This window comes from Nematolebias whitei, chromosome 8, assembly GCF_014905685.2.
Source record: "Nematolebias whitei isolate Nwh7 chromosome 8, NemWhi1, whole genome shotgun sequence".
Classification (NCBI taxonomy): domain Eukaryota; kingdom Metazoa; phylum Chordata; class Actinopteri; order Cyprinodontiformes; family Rivulidae; genus Nematolebias; species Nematolebias whitei.
Genome location: NC_056505.1, coordinates 11,034,432 through 11,051,992, shown reverse-complemented (window position 1 = coordinate 11,051,992; position 17,561 = coordinate 11,034,432). Strand labels below are relative to the sequence as shown.

Here is a 17,561-nt window from a genome sequence, read left to right as displayed (position 1 = left end):
GGATGGATGGATGGATGGATGGATGGATGGATGGATGGATGGATGGAATGGATGAAAATATGGATAAATAGGTGGATGCATGGATGGATGGATGGATGAATGGATGATGCATGATGCATGAATTGATGGATGATAGATGGGTGGATGAATGGATGGAAAGATGATGCATGATGCATTAATGGATGGATGATAGATAGATAGATGGATGGATGATGGATGAATGAATGGATGAATGGATGGATGGATGATGGATGAATAAATGGATGAATGGATGGATGGATGTAAGTTAAATATTTAGAAAAGTCTAAAAGTTACAAAAACAAAAGTCAAAACACTTCCTGATCTCTTTCCTGCAGCTCAAAACATTCCCTCTGTCCAGATTTGTTGCATTTTCTTTTGTGACTTTTGTCAGAGCACAGTGGCACAACTGGTAGAGCCGCTGCCTCTCACCGAGCAGGTCCCTGGTTCAAATCCTGGTCCAGGGGCCTTTCTGGGTGGAGTTTGCATGTTCTCTCTGTTCATGTGTGGGTTTTCTCCGTGTACTCCGGTTTCCTCCCACAGACCAAAAACATGTATGTTAGGCTGATTGGTAACTTTAAATTGTCCCTAGGTGTGAGTGAGAGAGTGAATTCATTCAACCTTTATTTAGACAGATAAATCCCATTGAGCCTCGAAGACTCTTTTACAAGAGAGACCTGATTTCAACCCTCGTGACCCAAAATGGAAGAAGTGGGTAAAAGATAATGGCTGGATGGACTTTTGTCAGAATCAGGTGTGATTTGAAAAGCAGTGACGAACAAAAGTTCAAACATATCTGAAATAAATATTTACTTTCAGTACGACCACAGAGAAGTACAACTCAGCTGCAACTGTGCAAGAAAATGTAATTTGTTACTTTCCAGTGCAGGACATGAAACTGGAACTCGTGCAGGATGGACCATGTGCACGTGTGTTTGTGACTGTTGTGAAAATAAACGACTGACAGTTTTCTGTTTTAAGAGCATCTATGCTCCTGCCTTCTGCCAGGCAGCAGTGTGTTTACAGTGGGCGTCTGTTATTGGACTCTGGTTTCAGACTTTCCACTCGCTCGTGTCGCTCATCGCCACAACAATCCAAACAGTCTGAACCCATGGCCATCCTAAACAAATCGTCTCAGGGCTTTCTGAATGTTGTTGGGATTGTGGAATGACTCGGAGAAGTTCCTGTCATTCTGAGCGAGTTTCTGCCAGCAGACACAACAACATGAGCAACACAAACATCTGGGCAGCCTCTCCACCCAAGTCTTAAGGTCTCCACTTAGTTAAGGAGTCCAAAAATAACAAGATGAGGCATGATTTTATCACACACATACACACACACACACACACACATTCTTATTAACCTTCCACTGCAGGGCCAAAAGTTGATTGGTGGGTTGCGGGGTCCACCCTTTCTAGTGGTCCTAAAATTCTGGAGATAAAAAAATCAGGTAAATCCCCCCCCCAAAAAAAATCTAAATTACAAAAATTACTTTCAATAAGTAAACACACAAGTTGGCTGCTGAACAAAAGAAACTCTGGTCGATCAAATAAAGATAGACAAAAAACAATGCAAAATAATTAATGACAACAATGTACGACTTTATTTTCTCAGTGTTACATTGAGTGGTTTTTGTTTGTGTGCAAAATTAAAAAATCAGTCCCATCCATCCATCCATCCATTTTCTTCCGCTTATCCGGGGTTGGGTCGCGGGGGTAGCAGCCTAAGTAGGGAGGCCCAGACTTCCCTCTCCCCAGCCACTTGGGCCAGCTCTTCCGGGGGAATCCCGAGGCGTTCCCAGGCCAGCCGAGAAACATAGTCCCTCCAGCGTGTCCTGGGACTTTCTCTGGGTGGGCCTCCTTCCGGTGGGACGTGTCCAGAACACCTCACCAGGGAGGCGTCCAGGAGACATCCTAAACAGATGCCCAAGCCACCTCAACTGGCTCCTCTCGACATGGAGAAGCAGCGGCTCTACTCTGAGTCCCTCCCGGATGATCGAGCTCCTCACCCTATCGCTAAGGGAGAGCCCAGACACCCTGCGGAGAAAACTCATTTCGGCCGCTTGTATCCAAGATCTCATTCTTTCAGTCACAACCCAAAGCTCATGACCATAGATGAGTGTAGGAATGTAGATAGAACGGTAAACTGAGAGCTTCGCCTTTTGACTCAGCTCTCTCTTCACCATGACAGACTTGTACAGCGCCTGCTTCACTGCAGACGCTGCACCTATCCGCCTATCGATCTCACGCTCCATTTTTTCCTCATTCGTGAACAAGACCCCAAGATACTTGAATTTCTCCACTTGGGGCAGGACCTCCTCCCTGACCCGGAGAGGGCACTCTACCCTTTTCCGGCTCAAGACCATGGCCTCGGATTTGGAGGAACTGATCTTCATCCCGGCCGCGTCGCATTAGGCTGCGAACCGCTCCAGCAAAAGCTGTAGATCACGATCAGATGAAGTCAATAAGACCACATCATCTGCAAAAAGCAGAGACGCAATCCTAAGGCCACCAAAACAGATCCCCTCAACACCTTGGCTGCACCTAGAAATTCTGTCCATAACAGCCCGTATCAAAGGGCCCGGTACCCCATACTCCCAGAATATCCCCCACATGGTTCCCCGAGGGACACGGTCGAACACCTTCTCCAAGTCCACAAAGCACATGTAGACCGGTTGGGCAAACTCCCACGCACCCTCCAGGACCTGCTAAGAGTGTAGAGCTGGTCCAGTGTTCCACGGCCAGGACAAAAACCACAATGCTCCTCCTGAATCCGAGGTTCGACTATCCGACGGACCCTCCTCTCCAGAACCCCTGAATAGACCTTACCAGGGAGGCTTGAGTGTGATTCCCCTGTAGTTGGAACACACTCTACGGTCCCCATTTTTGAATAGGACCGACAACAAGGTTGTAGGTGCAACACCTTGCGGCCGCAGCTCTGGTAAGCCGCCTCAACAATAGAGACATAAAACATGGTCCACTCAGACTCAATGTCCCCCACCTCCCTCGGAACATGTTTGAAGTACTCCCAGAGGTGGGAGTTAAAACTCCGTCTCACAGGAGACTCTGCCAGACGTTCCCAGCAAACCCTCACAATACGTTTGGGTCTGCCAGGTCTGACAGGCATCTTCCCCCACCATCAGAGCCAACTCACCATCAGGTAGTGATCAGTGGACAGCTCCGCCCCTCTCTTCAACGAGTGTCCAAGACATGTGGCCGCAGATCAGATGAGACGATGACAAAGTCGATCATCGAACTGTGGCCTAGGGTGTCCTGGTGCCAAGAGCACATATGGACACCCTTATGCTTGAACAAGGTGTTCGTTATTGACAATCCATGACGAGCTCAGAAGTCCAACAGCAGAACACCACTCAGGTTCAGATCAGGGGGGGCGTTCCTCCCAACCACACCCCTCCAGGTCTCACTGTTATTGCCCACATGATCATTGAAGTCCCCCAGCAGAACAAGGGAAGCCCCAGGAGGTGCACTTTCCAGTAGCCCCTCAAAGGACTCCAAAAAAAGGGTGGATAATCTGAACTGCCGTTTGGTGCATAAGCACAAACGACAGTCAGAACCCGTCCCCCCACACGTAGGCGGAGGGAGGCCACCCTCTCATTCACTGGGGTGAACCCCAACACACAGGCACCAAGTTGGGGGGCAATAAGTATGCCCACTCCTGCTCGGCACCTCTCACCAGGGGCAACTCCAGAGTGCAAGAGTGTCCAGCCCCTCTCAAGGAAACTGGTTCCAGAGCCAGAGCCATGTGTAGAGGTGAGTCCGACTATTTCTAGCCGGAACCTCTCAGCCTCACACACCAGCTCAGGCTCCTTCCCCACCAGTGAGGTGACATTCCACGTCCCAATAGCCAGCTTCTGTAGCCGAGGATCAGACCGCCAGGGTCCCTGCCCTCGGCCACCACCCATCCCACAAATATCAGTCCCACATAATCATAAAATTGTTATTTATGATTGAGATTTTTTTTAACAAGTGAAAATAAAATGGTATTTTAAAAGATAATGTAACAAAGAACAGCTAGGTTTTAAGGTGATGTAGAAAATTAAAAACAAGAATGTGTCCACATTGATTGTTCTCAGGAACTTAACAGATGTTTGAAGCCACTTACAGAGGTCAAGGTTGAGACCTTCAGATCTTTTTGCAAGATATTCCAGGAAACTGGAACAGAGTAGGAGAAGACCCTTTTGCCAAGTTCAGTCCTCACTGAAGGAACACTGCAGGTAATAATGTCCTGAGTGCACACACTGTAGCTGTACTCACACAGAGACATGTAGGAGGAGATGTATGAAGGCAACAGACCAAGAAGTGATTTAAAGATGAAAATGTACCAGTGGGAGAGTCTGCGTGAAGTTAATGATGTCTAGTTAACCAGTGAATAAAGGGTGCAGTGGTGTGTATGGTAGTTACAGCCAGTTATGAATCTTAGTGCACCATGATAGACAGCATCCAACAACTGCAGGGTGCTTGAAGGGGCATTCATGTAAATGTTACCGTAGTCAATGGAGGGAAGGAAAGTCACAGTCAAAAGGTGTTTCCTAGCATTCAGAGTTAGACAGTATCTATTTCTTAAAAAGAAACCCAATTTAACTTTCTGTTTCCTTACTAGGTTTTCCACATGAAACTTAAAAGAGAGATGCGAACCGACCAAGATACCCAAATATTTGTAGGAATCGACAAACTTAATAAGGGAACCATTCAAGGAAAAAAATCAAAGGAAGAACTACTGGGACTGTTTTCTTGTTTGAAAAAAGCATCCCTTTGGTTTTGTCTGTGTTTAGTTCGTTTGAGACGGAACAAATCTGACTGGATGATGTCTAAAGCAGACTGCAAAAGCTGGAAAACCTTAGCAAACTGTTTTAGCTCACCAATAAACAACTGTGTCATCAGAATAGAAATGTAAGGATGCATCAGGGATGCTCTGACCTACATTACCTATATAAATTGTAAAGAGTGTCGGTCCTAAGACTGAGCCTTGTGGTACATCATTGTTGACTGTTAAATAACTGGAGGAAGTACCATTCTGTTGAACACATTGCCTCCGATCTGTAATACAGTTAAATAACCTGCCAGTGGTGTGTTCTGAGAAACCCATTCTGAGCGCTTATGACGTCATGGTCCACAGTGTCAAAAGGTTTAGACAGGTCTAAGAAAAGTGCAGAACAATAATCATTAGCGTCCAGTGGTTCAACAATGTCATTAAAAACCTTCAGCGAATCAGTCTTTATGCTATGTTGTTTCCTGAAACCAGATTGATGAAGAGGTAAGATGTTAAATGAGTCCAAATACTTTTTGATTTGAGAGTTTATCAGATTTCCTAGAACCTTGGCTAAAATGCGGAGTTTAGAGATACAACAAAGTTTAGTTTCTACAACAGTAATATGTTTGTTTATCTGTTAATGACCACAAATGGGTCATTTTTATTTAAATAAAGTGATGTAATTCTTTGTATATAATGATTTCTTTAAAAAAAAAATCTCTCTTCTTGATGACAGAGATTCTTCTTGGGTTTCTTGGGTATTTGTTTTATTATTGATTGCAACCATGGGGGCCAATATTGTAATTGCGTGTTTCTGTTTCTCTGTTAGCAAAATAAATTATGAAACACTAGATAAGTTTAAAAGAAACTTTCATATTATAATCCCTGGATAAACATCTACAACGATTAACTTTTGGAATCAACCCAGTTCAAGATGGCCACCACATTGTGCTTGACAACAAACACATAAATGCAGCTAATCAATTTTACAGGCAATGAGCTAAAATTTGATGTAGTAGCTGAGAGTCATTCTCAACTTGTTCTGTTACCAGTTCTAGAATTGGGGGGTGGGGGGTGGGGGTGGGGTGCAATAGATGAAGCTTTTGTCCTTGGTTACCCATGACCCAGGAAAAATTTGATGGCCCATTCCAAGGCCATCGGGGGTCAGATTCAGAGAAGCTTTGATTGACGATTTTTTTTTTTTTTAGGCAGACAGATTACTTTTTTCTTTAGCCTTGAGTCCATCTGGATGTTCTGGTTCCAAAATAGCCTAATTGTGAGACTCCATTCCACTGATCCATGCTATGAGTCTCCCTCAAGGTCGAACCCACCACGCTGACGAGTCCCAGAAGCTGCAGTTTGCCTGCGATTCTCATAAATTGCCTCCACCTTATGGTTTAGCTCGTAAACCACTTGATTTAGAGTTCCTACAGCACAGACCAAACCTTCACACTGACTCTGAAGCTTTGCCATGGCTGAAATTGCTGCCGATGTCTTCTTCAAAAGTCGATAAAACAGAGCCCCGCCGATGCCAAAAAGCAGAGTCCCTGCTATCATAAATCCAAATATGTAAACGTCTTCAGCATCCTCCTGAGACAGAACTGAGAGGCAGATCAGCTGCCACACTCCCCACGGATCCATGACATACCCCACAGCGTACATCTCAGCTGGACACACAGGTTCTCCATGGCCTTGTCGCTTTCTTGAAAAAATCTTATCAATGGAGTTGAACGCCCAGGATACCAGATCCATAATCTTCTTAATTTATGTTTGGGAGATGTGAACCAGGCATTTCAGACACACAAAGAGACGAGCAGGAGGAAGGAAAAACAGGGGAGGAAAGGCAAAAGCAGCCACCTCGATCAAGAGCCAGGGAGGAAAAATATTACCTTAACTAGAGCCCCAAATCCCAAATGAGTTGAAAAGGTGGTGCCGTGGATGCATTCCTATCTACCTGGAGGTGGTGCTCGAGTGCTTGACCGCTGAGATCTTGGAAGTGGTGGGAAATATGGCTCGTGACAGTGGGAGGACTGAGATCATTCCCCGGCACCTGCATTTTTGTCCACGGCGACGGGGGCCTATAGGCAGGTTGGTGGGAGGAATGGACATTGCTAAGGGAAGAGTTCTGCCTGGCATTCGGTTGGTTTTGCTGCCCAAGCAGATCAGGAGGTCTGCTGGGTCTGGATGGACAGATTGGCATCTGCAGCCAGTTTCTTAGGATCTGCTATGGGATGGACTGTTACAAGAGATCCTTCCTGCCTACAACTATCACCATCTAGAAGAAACCAGGATGAGCTACAACTACAATGAATTTCCCTTTGGGATTAATAAAGTATTTTTTGATTATGATAAAAAATTTTATTTATATTTTTTTGTGTTCAAAACTGTACCAGTAATTATTGGAGTCAAACATGGCTGTCTGTTAGCAAAATATTCAATGAACCGCTTGACTGTTTTCAATGAAACTCTCAGAACTTGTTTAGTGTATCTACCTCTACAGATGCTTAATGTTTAAAGTCATCCTGATTCAAGATGGCTGCCACAAATGGTTATAATTGTGTCAACTTTAAATATATTGAGCAAAAAAATGGTGTGGTAGTAGCTGAGAGTGATTCCCACCACATATTGTGAGCACTAACAGGTTGCATGAGGTCTTTCTTTAAAACTTTGTCATAACTATTTGTTCCAACTTTTTGTTCCAACCATTTTGTCCGATATCAAACTCTCATAAGCTGTTTTTGTGGATTTTACAAGCGTCCAACCCAGACAGAAACATTGTCAATAAAAAAATTCTGATATAGAATAAACGTGTGGGTATTTCTACCTTGTAAGGTATGACACCAATCACAGCCACTCATAAAAAAGATTTTATGACAGAATTTTCTCTCGACCAACTTTGTCCTCTGACTAAAGTGTGGCCACGGCTCCGGTTGGCACTTCTTCACAAAAAACAAGTTCGGGCATGCTTCAGTGTTGCCAAACGGACACATAATATTTCTGTTTTTGTGCTGGATATTCACATTTAATCGTCACTCTTTGCAACGTGTCTCACCCTGACAATAAGAGGTGAAATTCATCCAAACGAGTGGATTTCCTGCCTGTTACGTCTAATCTGGACAAGTAACCATGGCCTTATTTATTATCGGAAACACGCGGAAGCAATAACAGTAACAGACACAGGAATGGCTATTTCTATCGTCTAATCGTGACGAGAAATAAACCCAGACTGGATCAAACTAATTCTGGACTCAGTTTTATTCTGTTTGTTCCTTTTTTACCAAATCAGAACATGAAGTGTAAAATGTGTTGCCCCAGGGGAGTTAATCATTTAAAGCACACACACACATACATAAACACACCCTCTTTCTGCTTGGAGCTGTGAGCCAGGCACTGGTCTATAAAAGCGTACCTATGGGAGAGCAGAAGCACAACTCTATCAGCAGGTGACACACACACACATTCCAACACCCAAATTCAGATCCAGATCAGTTGCAGGACTGCCAATCTCCAAACACTCTTCTCCTGGGATATGAACACCCTCGTCATCATTTGTCTGCTGTGCATCGGTAAGTCTGAACTTGTACTTTTATCCTCACGCTTCAAGTCACTGAGGTGTGAAGGCAGAAGAAGGCGTGAAAGAAAAATGTGAACGTGCGAGTGATGACTTGTCAGGCAGGAATTGGAGAATTTCTGGTGTTTTAAAGGAAAGCGTTCATCAGAAGCGCCTCTGGTTGTGAGAAATCTGCAGAGGTTTTCTAAGGTAGCTCAGACTAAATTAGATACAGTTGAGGAAGAGGACTGGCTGGACAGGTTTCAGGTGCTTTGATGGTTCTGAAGGTAATTTAATTAGTCCTGAGGCAAACGCGACAGGATTTCTGAGGATTCTTTTTGTATAAAAAAAACAGCAGCAAATCGTCCGACAATATATCACAACTCTTTTAATGATCTCATGAGCACAAAAGTATTTAAAATTCTCTAAGTAACAAGAGAAAATGCTGCCATTGTTTGCTTTTGGAAAAGCACAAATTAAATCTTAAACCCAACAACGAACCTGTGCCATGAAGTTTTACATCTAGACGCCAGCTGATGTAAAGTTTTTCTCCCTTCTGATATCAGGGGCTGATATATAATATAGATGGTTTTTTTTCCACTGTATATTTTTCATTTAACAAAATACAAAAAATAGTTGATAAACTTAAATAAATGTATACTTCACAACCCTTAGATGACTACAGATTTAAAACGAATATAGAGAAGGGCATTTTGGATTAAAACAAACTAAATTATGACAGTTCCAGCTGTTCGTCCATTTCCAGCCTGTTATTGATAAAGGCGAGTATGAATGCAATTTTTTAAAAGCCAATTAAAAAATCTATCTCTGCACCTAACCAAGACCTTCTTTCAACTATAAGTTTTGTTGCGAATGACCAAACAAAAGAAACAGCTAAAGAAAATATCAAAAGTTGAAAAAACTAAGCTCTCTATTTCTGTGAAAGCATATGTAGGTGCTCAAGTTATTCCACCGTGAGCTCTAAAACCTGCTGACTTTTTTTGTTTATTGTGTTTTGCTTTCAGGCAAGTGTTAACAGTTTCACAAAACTTATTTTTGTTGACATTGCACATATATTTATACAAAAGTAGGATTCTTTGCAGGAATGCATGTCGCCCACTCATGCCAACGTTTCTAACAAAGACCTTGAGTGATTCGTTATCCTTTGAGGATGCGTTGGGGATCACTCTCAGCTACTACCACATCAAGCCTTAGCTTAATTTCTGTAATGCTGATGGAGTTACAGTACAGGTGTTTTTTGTCTTTAAGGGTAATTAGCTGTTGTAGCCATCTTCAGACTTCAAATGTTAATCAGTCCAAATTAATATTTTGCTAACAAGACAGACAAACACAGAGACACAGACAAACCTTTAAAATGGGCAATAAAAAGGACATTTGATATGAATCAAAGATTAAACTCTTCTCTCTCGTTTTTATGTCCATTTTTGATTCCATGTGATCCTGTTCTTGTGTTTGACTGTTTTCCTGCTTGCAGTTGTCTGCAGTGCTCTGGATGCTCAGGGATCCGAGGCCACCTACTCGACTGAACTAGCCAGAGGTGGTCCAGCCTCCGGGGAGGGCCTCGTAGGTTCACACGACCATGATGAGCAGGAAGTAGACAAGGAGCATTCAAGAGGAGACCATCAACTTTTCTCTCTTCATGGTATGAAAACAATTAAGCTGTTCTCCTTCCAAATCCATTATGCAACATACATTGATATCTTCTTTTACAAAAAAGTATGGCATTCATTTAAGGACTACATATTGCCTGCTGCCTTTCACGACACCATTTTTGTCTAAGATCATCCTATGTTCATTGTGATCTAACACTCAGAGTGCGTGTTTTTAAAGACTGTCAGCTACTGTCACCAAAATTTAGCTCACTACATGTAAAATTGTCAGTTATATAAATGTTTGTGTTGGCTTTTGTTGATAACCTGAGGAAGCCATCTTGAATTGGACTGACTAACAAAGTTAATCGGTTGTAGATGTACTGTACATCAAATGATTACTTGCTGGAAGTTGAATTATAATCTGAAGAGTGTTTCATGAAATATTTTGCTAACACAGAGACAGAGCTGATTCCAACAGTTAAAGCAAAAGTTTTAATTAAAGATCTCACACAATAAATAGTGCTCCAAGTATGTGTTGCAACTCTCAACTACAACCAAAACAGATTTTAGCATAATTTCTGTAAACTGTACTTAATATTAGCCACTTTTGTGTTTTTATGTTCAGTTGGCCGTGGTAGCCATCTTGAATCAGGTTGGCTCCAAAAAATACTCACTTGCAGAGGCACATGTAATGCTTACTTTCTGCAAGTTTCATTAAAATGTATCCAATCGCTTGTGAAATTGTTCAAGAATCTTTATTATCACCAAGGGGCATTTTATTTCACAGTCAGTAGGCACACAAAACATCCATACTAGACAAGACATCAAGACATTAAAATAAGAGTAATCATCATTGTTTGTTGAGAAGTCTGATCACTACAGGGATGAATGAGTTTTTCAGTCTGTTCGTTCTACATCTGGGCAGCAGACACCTGCGTCCAGATGGAAACAACCTGAGCTCACCATGGAGTGGGTGAACAGGATCTGCCAGAATCAGCCTGGCCTTGTTCACTGACCTCAGTGAGGTTCTGTAGGACTATACCAGCAGTTTACCTGCACATCCTGACAATCCCCGAGAGTTTGTTCCTGTTTTTGCATGTCAAAAGTCTAAACCAACAGATGAAGATGAAAGTTAAAAGAGACTCAATAAAACATGAATAAAAAAAAATATTTTTATACGTTTTGCTAACAGACAGAAGCACAAAGACAAACAATTGATACCGCCATTTTCACCTGTAGGTTATTATTTTATGTTGCAGGCCGACATGCTAACAAAGATGAGAAGAAGAAAAACAAAAACAGGCACAAGAACCGACAAAAGGGCAAATCTACAACTCCTCAGAACCCGAAGTACACCACAGGCAGGTACAACTCCACGCACAGCACCACTCAGGATCCCTGCACCTCCACCCACCTGGACTACTGCATCCACGGAAACTGCAAATACATCGAGGGCCTGCAGGAGCCAGTGTGTGTGTGAGTACAGCTCTGTCTTCCTCTATGAAATTCTACAGTTATGACAATTTGATCTATTCTGCAGAGTTAAAGCTGCCTTTTAACATGAAATACAAAAACTTTATCACCATGAGCCTACATGGACTCATACATTTGACCTTTTTTAAGGAAAAACCTGCTGAAGAATGTGAAAGTTCAGTGTGCATGCATGACTTTATAGCTCCTTGTCATCTCTGTGTAGCTGCATGAAGGGTTACGACGGAGAGCGCTGTGAGATCCAAACTCTGGGGACCACCAAGCTGGATAAGAGCTACAACACAGAGCTGGTGCAAATGGTTTTAGTGGTTATTGCCGTTGTGCTGTCCGTCATCAGCTGCTGCGCCGTCCTGCTCATGACTTGTGCACAGTAAGTCTTATTGTGTCACACTCACTGGCGAAAAACGCGCAATTCAGTAAATTAGAGATAAAATGAAGAAGAAAAAGTAGCAGTTTAGAAAATATTTAAAGGACAAATGCAAAATGCAACAGACAAGAATAGAGTAACTTCAATTAAATCACAATTTAAATTTTTGCTTTAATCCTACAACCGTTTGCCTTAAAGATTATTTATGACAAATCAATTAGTTGACAAAATAAATGCAAATCATTTTAAATCTTTGACTGCTGTTTAATTGCTTTTAAAATACTATTTTAATGCAATTATTTCTACCCATTTATTCATTCAGAGTGTTAGCTGCTGAAAAGCTGAAAACATCTAGGAACATTTTAGAAAAATTGTGCTAAAGTTAATCTTGTGTGAAGCATTTAAAAACACAGAGAATTACTATTTGTCTCAAACCGAGGACATTCTTAAATCCCTCAATTTAGCATTTTCAGCAACGTTTTCAAGAGCAAACCAATAAATACAAAACAAAAGAGAGAAGAAACCATTACGGAACATAATAACTCAAATTAGTGTTTGTTATACCAAGAAATATCCATTCAACCTTTATTTATCCAGGTTAGTTTCATTGATCCACGAGGACTCGTACAAAAGAAACCTGTTTTAGACAGACAACATATAAAGTACAGACAACAATAAACAACAATAAAAAGTAATTAAAAATAAAAAGTTGTGTTATAATAGCATTCAAATCAAGGTGCCAAATAAAACAAGGCATAATAATAATAATAATAATAATAATAATAATATAAAGGTGTAATACTCCTCTAATTTCTATATGTTTGTAACATTTGAAAAATGCTTAAATGTAAGAAAGAGGGGAAAAACTATTCCTTGCTGCTTCCAGCTCTTTAGCATTAAATATATAAAATATACTAAGTTGTTAGTTCAAATTTTTGATGATTACACATAAAATTGTATGGATTTTTTTTCTAAATCTTTAATTTGCACACTAAAAACTGGTGGGTTATTTTTGTAGATCAGTTGCTGGGTTAAAGCTGACGGGTCATAGGTTGGGTGGGCTCGACCAAAGATTGGGTCAAAAAGTTTGTCCCAATGGTTGGATTGTCAATTCTTCACAGTCTGCCATTTTGGGTGGGAAGTCGACCAAATAAGACCTGACTGGACCTCTACTTTAGAAAGTAAAACATAAAGGTATGGTAAAAGCAATAAAGATGCTTACTTTTGTTAAAAACTTTAGTTACCATTAGACACTGAGTTTGGGTTAATAAAAAACTCTGGTCAGTGCTAGGTAGCTAATAGCTTTTGCTAGCTAGCTTGAACAAATAAACAAATTCATAAATATCTAATAATTTTTGTAATTTTAACCCAATTTTGGATAAAAACATAACTGAGTATGCAGGTTAAACTTAATTCAAACTACCCAGGGATAGTCCAAATCTGACCCCCTCACTGAGTCGTTTTTAGCCCAGCAGTTTTCAGCGTGTGCTTCCCAATCTGAAATCTGAAACTCAACATTGCATAAACGTCGTCACAGTGTTATCAGTGGGACCTTTACTTCTTGGCTTCATCTCCTCACATAAAAAGCTGAAATGATAGTAAAAGCAGGTCCGGTTCCTGCGGCCTCAAACGAAACACCTCCTTTGAAGGTTTAATAGGGAAGATTCCTGAGAACCATCCACACCCTTGGATCCCAACACAACACACATCTCAATCCAGACGTTCTGCCCAGAAACGCTTCCTGGCATATGAAAACACAGCCAAATGAAAGAAAGCACAGCAACACGCCCAAACACACCCACACGAAACAGGTATTTGCGCACCACTTTCAAGAATGGACTTTTACAGCTTATGTGACTGGCAGTGAAATCTGCAATTAGACCATGAATGTGCGTCTTATCAAACCATTATTTTGGCTTAAAGACATTTTTTTAAACTGCTAGGTGTGTGTGACAGGTGATACAACCCTTATCTGTACCAAATTACAGCTCAGGTTTAAATGATGGGCAGGAAGGATTCAAGGCGTGCAATAAAAACACCTTACAACTGCAATTAGACCAATGCACCAGGGGGACTAGAGAGCGTAGATTTGACTTCTGAGAAAACAAAACAAGCAAAGGTTTAATGTCTAACTATAGCGTGTAAATAATGACATAAACTGGCAATCAATCTAATTTATCAGTGCACTTTATTTGCATTTTTTATCTGAGAGGATTAAAGAAATTCACATCGACTGTGATCATCTGACCATCACAAGAGCTGCACTCCTTTTTCTTATATTGTGTTGACCCTGATTATCGCTTGCAGTTACAGGTCACATAAAAACTTCTTGGCATCCTATCTTGGAACTGGGTCAGAGCAGGAGAAACTTCAAAAACCCATGGGTGATGTTGTGGTGTGAGGACAAAGGATCACAACGAGGTAGGTGCCAATGTCCTGTTGCTATCTAAACTGATAAAAACCACAGCTCTAGTTGTGCCATCACAGCAGAAACCTCCCGGCATCAAAAGATGGAAACTATTCCAGCACTAAACTGTTAAAACATATAATAAAAACTAGAGATAAGGCCTTCTAAGTCCCTGCAGAGTGCGTGGGGCTCTTAGACACCATTTTATCAGCTGCTCAGCATGAACAGCTGCCAAGTGTTTTATACGACTTCCTGGCAAAAGATGAACCATAAAGCATTTATTCTAACCACCTTCACTGTAACACTGGAAGAAAAACAAAAGTTCATAAACGTACAGGTGAATCTAACGTTGCTTTTCTTCTTTGGTTGGCAAAGGTGTGGCGTGAGGCTCCAGCAGGAGGGCAATGTATATTGTTTCAAGAAAAAAATTACTTTTGAGCTTTCAGGTTATTTGATTATCACTGCGAATTACATAAGTTACAAAAAAAACAACACTTTGCTAATGTATGTGTCAGCGCTTGTCAGTGCAGATCACAATGAGTTGTTTTGGTCAAACAGTTGTATCGACACTGGGAGGTCTTGAAACAGTCTCTGATGGTGAGATGTCTAGGTCTTATAATAAAAAGGGAGTGGTGGTGCAGAGGTTAGAGAAGATGGGCCTGCGATCAGAAGATCATTGATGGACAACATCAAAATGTGGGTGGGATAGGTGAAGCACCCACTCCTGCCTCCGCCCTCATTTGCCCCACTCAGGGCCCTTGAGCAAGGCCCTTAACCCCCACCATCTGCTTCCCCAGGCAATCAAAAATGAAAGTCTTAAGCCCAGTCATAAAACTGGACAATGTGTCAGCTCTATGAACAGAAACTGGAAGTTGGTTCCACAAGAGAGGAGCCTGATAACTGAAAGATCTGCCTCCCATTCTGCTCTTGGAAACTCTAGGGACCACGAGTAAGCCTGCAGTCTGAGAGCGAAGTGCTCTGTTAGGAAAATATGGAACAATAAGATCTCGAATATGAGATGGAGCTAGGGTGTTGAGAGCTTTGTAGGTTAGAAGTAAGATTTTGAATTAAATTCTGGACTTGACAGGGAGCCACTGGAGAGAAGCTAAAACTGGAGAGATAAGATCTCTCCCACTAACTCCAGTTAAGACTCTGGCAGCAGCATTCTGTTTTAAGTGAAGACTTTGTAAAGAAGTAGTTGGACACCCAGATAACAAACCATTGCAATTAACATCTTACCTGTTGTAGATAGCTTTTTGAACGAGTTCAGTTTGAAGAAAGAAGTATTAGTTAAGACAGAAGGACGATTTAACAGCTAGTCTACGCAGAAACAAGACCAAAGTGGATTGGCGTCATGGACTAGCTATTAGGTAATCTGATCAGGTTTAAGCTCTTTTTCACCAAACTGAATTTGTTAAAAAAAAAAACTATCTACAATTGACAAGATATTAAATGTTCATTACATTTCCACTTGCACCTCCTCAGAAGATCCAACCTAGTTTTAGTTTGGTTCAGTTTAGTCTTGAACTGAATTTTCAGCACACCGTTAGATTTAGGATTTAGTAGCAGCTCAGTTCCTGCTTCTTAAAAGAAGAAATAAATTGGTGCCGTGCCATTTGCTTAGGCAATACTGTGATGCTAGATGAAGAGCATGCAATCATGGCTTCCTGTTTTCCTCTTGTTATACATTCCTGTGATGTGTTTCCTCTGAAAGACTTGCTTAAGTCCGTCTAACCTCAGCTCACGTGAGTCTTAAGCCAAACAGGAAGGAGTGGCTGTTAGAACTCGTACGCTTGTTTGTTGTTGAGTACAAGTTGCATCATGCAAAGAGGCATCCCCACTGGGGGAGTTAGCGTGAATAATCCAGGGGTGTCTCAGCCTATACCTTCGCATACCAGCGTGAAAGAAAAACCACACGGCAGAGCGTGCACATTCACCTGTGTATCCAAACAATGACGGCGCTGCCACACTCACTGAACACGCGATGGTGTTGCTGTAAGAGTTAATCTGCTTTACTCACAACTTATCAAATAGCACAAGCAAAGGGCCTCCACACGCAAGACTTGCACGGTCCAGATTTAGATGCTTTTTGTCTCGATAAACACAGTGACTGAGCTCTTTTCTCCTCATTACCAGATGACAAGACAAAACTGAACATGTTTCAGCTCAGATTCGTCACTTTGTTTCTCTAAAGTTTTTATTTTCACACATTTATCAGGTCGCTGGTGAAGACTCTCAGTCATCCAGGACATAGCAAGATCAAAAAAGTTCAATACAAAATCAACTGGACTTTATTTGTAACATTTACAAACAACATCCAGTTGATTTTGTCTTGAACTTTTTTGACATTTATCATATGTTTTACCTCTTTTGCTTGAATCATAATCTACCACATGTTGATTATGGTTAGATGCACGAGAATTGTTTTATACTGGTGGGTTTATTTAATTACGCATCACAATTTTCAGTTGCGCTGTTACTTACAAAAAGTCTGGTTATGTTTGAAGTGATGTGCTGTCAAATATTGATCAAATGTTAGTACCTAGGCTAGGCTAATGCCTAGCCAAAGAATGCCGCTGTTATTTATCTAGGCTTAATAATTTGACTTTGGATTATTATACAACTCTTGTCAAATCTACATGTTAGTGTGAAATAATGCTACATTTGCTCATTTAAACTCTCATGGTACCGTTGGTTCAGTTTTATTATTTTTTCTTGACCAACGAGATCCATGTTTCTACATAAATGTGTACGTGCTGAGCATAGCGTGTCAGTGTCCTGTTGCTGCTGAATCTATCAGTTTTGGAGTGACCTTTTGAACAGACATGACGCCCACATCAAGTAGACAAAAACAGGAGTATCATCAACATATATATTTATGGCTGTGCAAATCAGTCAAATCAAATGTTTGATTTGACTGAATAAGTGATTAACAAGCTTCTGCAGAACTTGGACATGCCAAAGAACAGGGAGACATTAAAATATGCAGGAAAGGTCCCCTGAAAGACCAGGATTGGGCACGACTGAACAAAACAAACGATGTTGTGCACATCTGTAGAGGTTTAATATTGTTTATTGTAGCGTTCTTTCCCCACTGGTATGATATTTGTAAGAGTTGTCTTGTAAATCTGAAAAACTATTTAAAAAAAACTTACTATACTTGGCTAGCTATTAGCCAAGCTTGGAGGGACTTCTGCCTTTTATCCATACTTTGTGGTCCTTGACAGATTTCCACTGCTGGAAGGTACTAACTATTAATGATTAGTTTACAGCACAACATTTTGAAAATTACCAGACGGTCCCTTCAATGAACATTGTCCTAATTTAACATGAAGAAGAAGAAGA

General features: G+C 41.3%; 2 protein-coding genes across 2 annotated transcripts in view; both read left to right on the top strand.

Moving 5' to 3' along the window:
- tmem8b (transmembrane protein 8B) overlaps positions 1–17,561 on the top strand; it is a 1,109,927-nt gene that overhangs the window by 809,690 nt on the left and 282,676 nt on the right. The window lies entirely within an intron of this gene.
- The window catches only part of LOC119413872 (amphiregulin), a 10,063-nt gene continuing 748 nt past the window's right edge, over positions 8,247–17,561 (top strand). Inside the window, exons 1-5 of the mRNA XM_037680937.1 lie at positions 8,247–8,354; positions 9,834–10,001; positions 11,211–11,427; positions 11,648–11,812; positions 14,117–14,230. Coding sequence (XP_037536865.1) covers positions 8,318–8,354; positions 9,834–10,001; positions 11,211–11,427; positions 11,648–11,812; positions 14,117–14,210 — 681 coding nt within the window. The 5' untranslated portion in view covers positions 8,247–8,317 and the 3' untranslated portion in view covers positions 14,211–14,230. The remainder of the gene's footprint in view (positions 8,355–9,833; positions 10,002–11,210; positions 11,428–11,647; positions 11,813–14,116; positions 14,231–17,561) is intronic.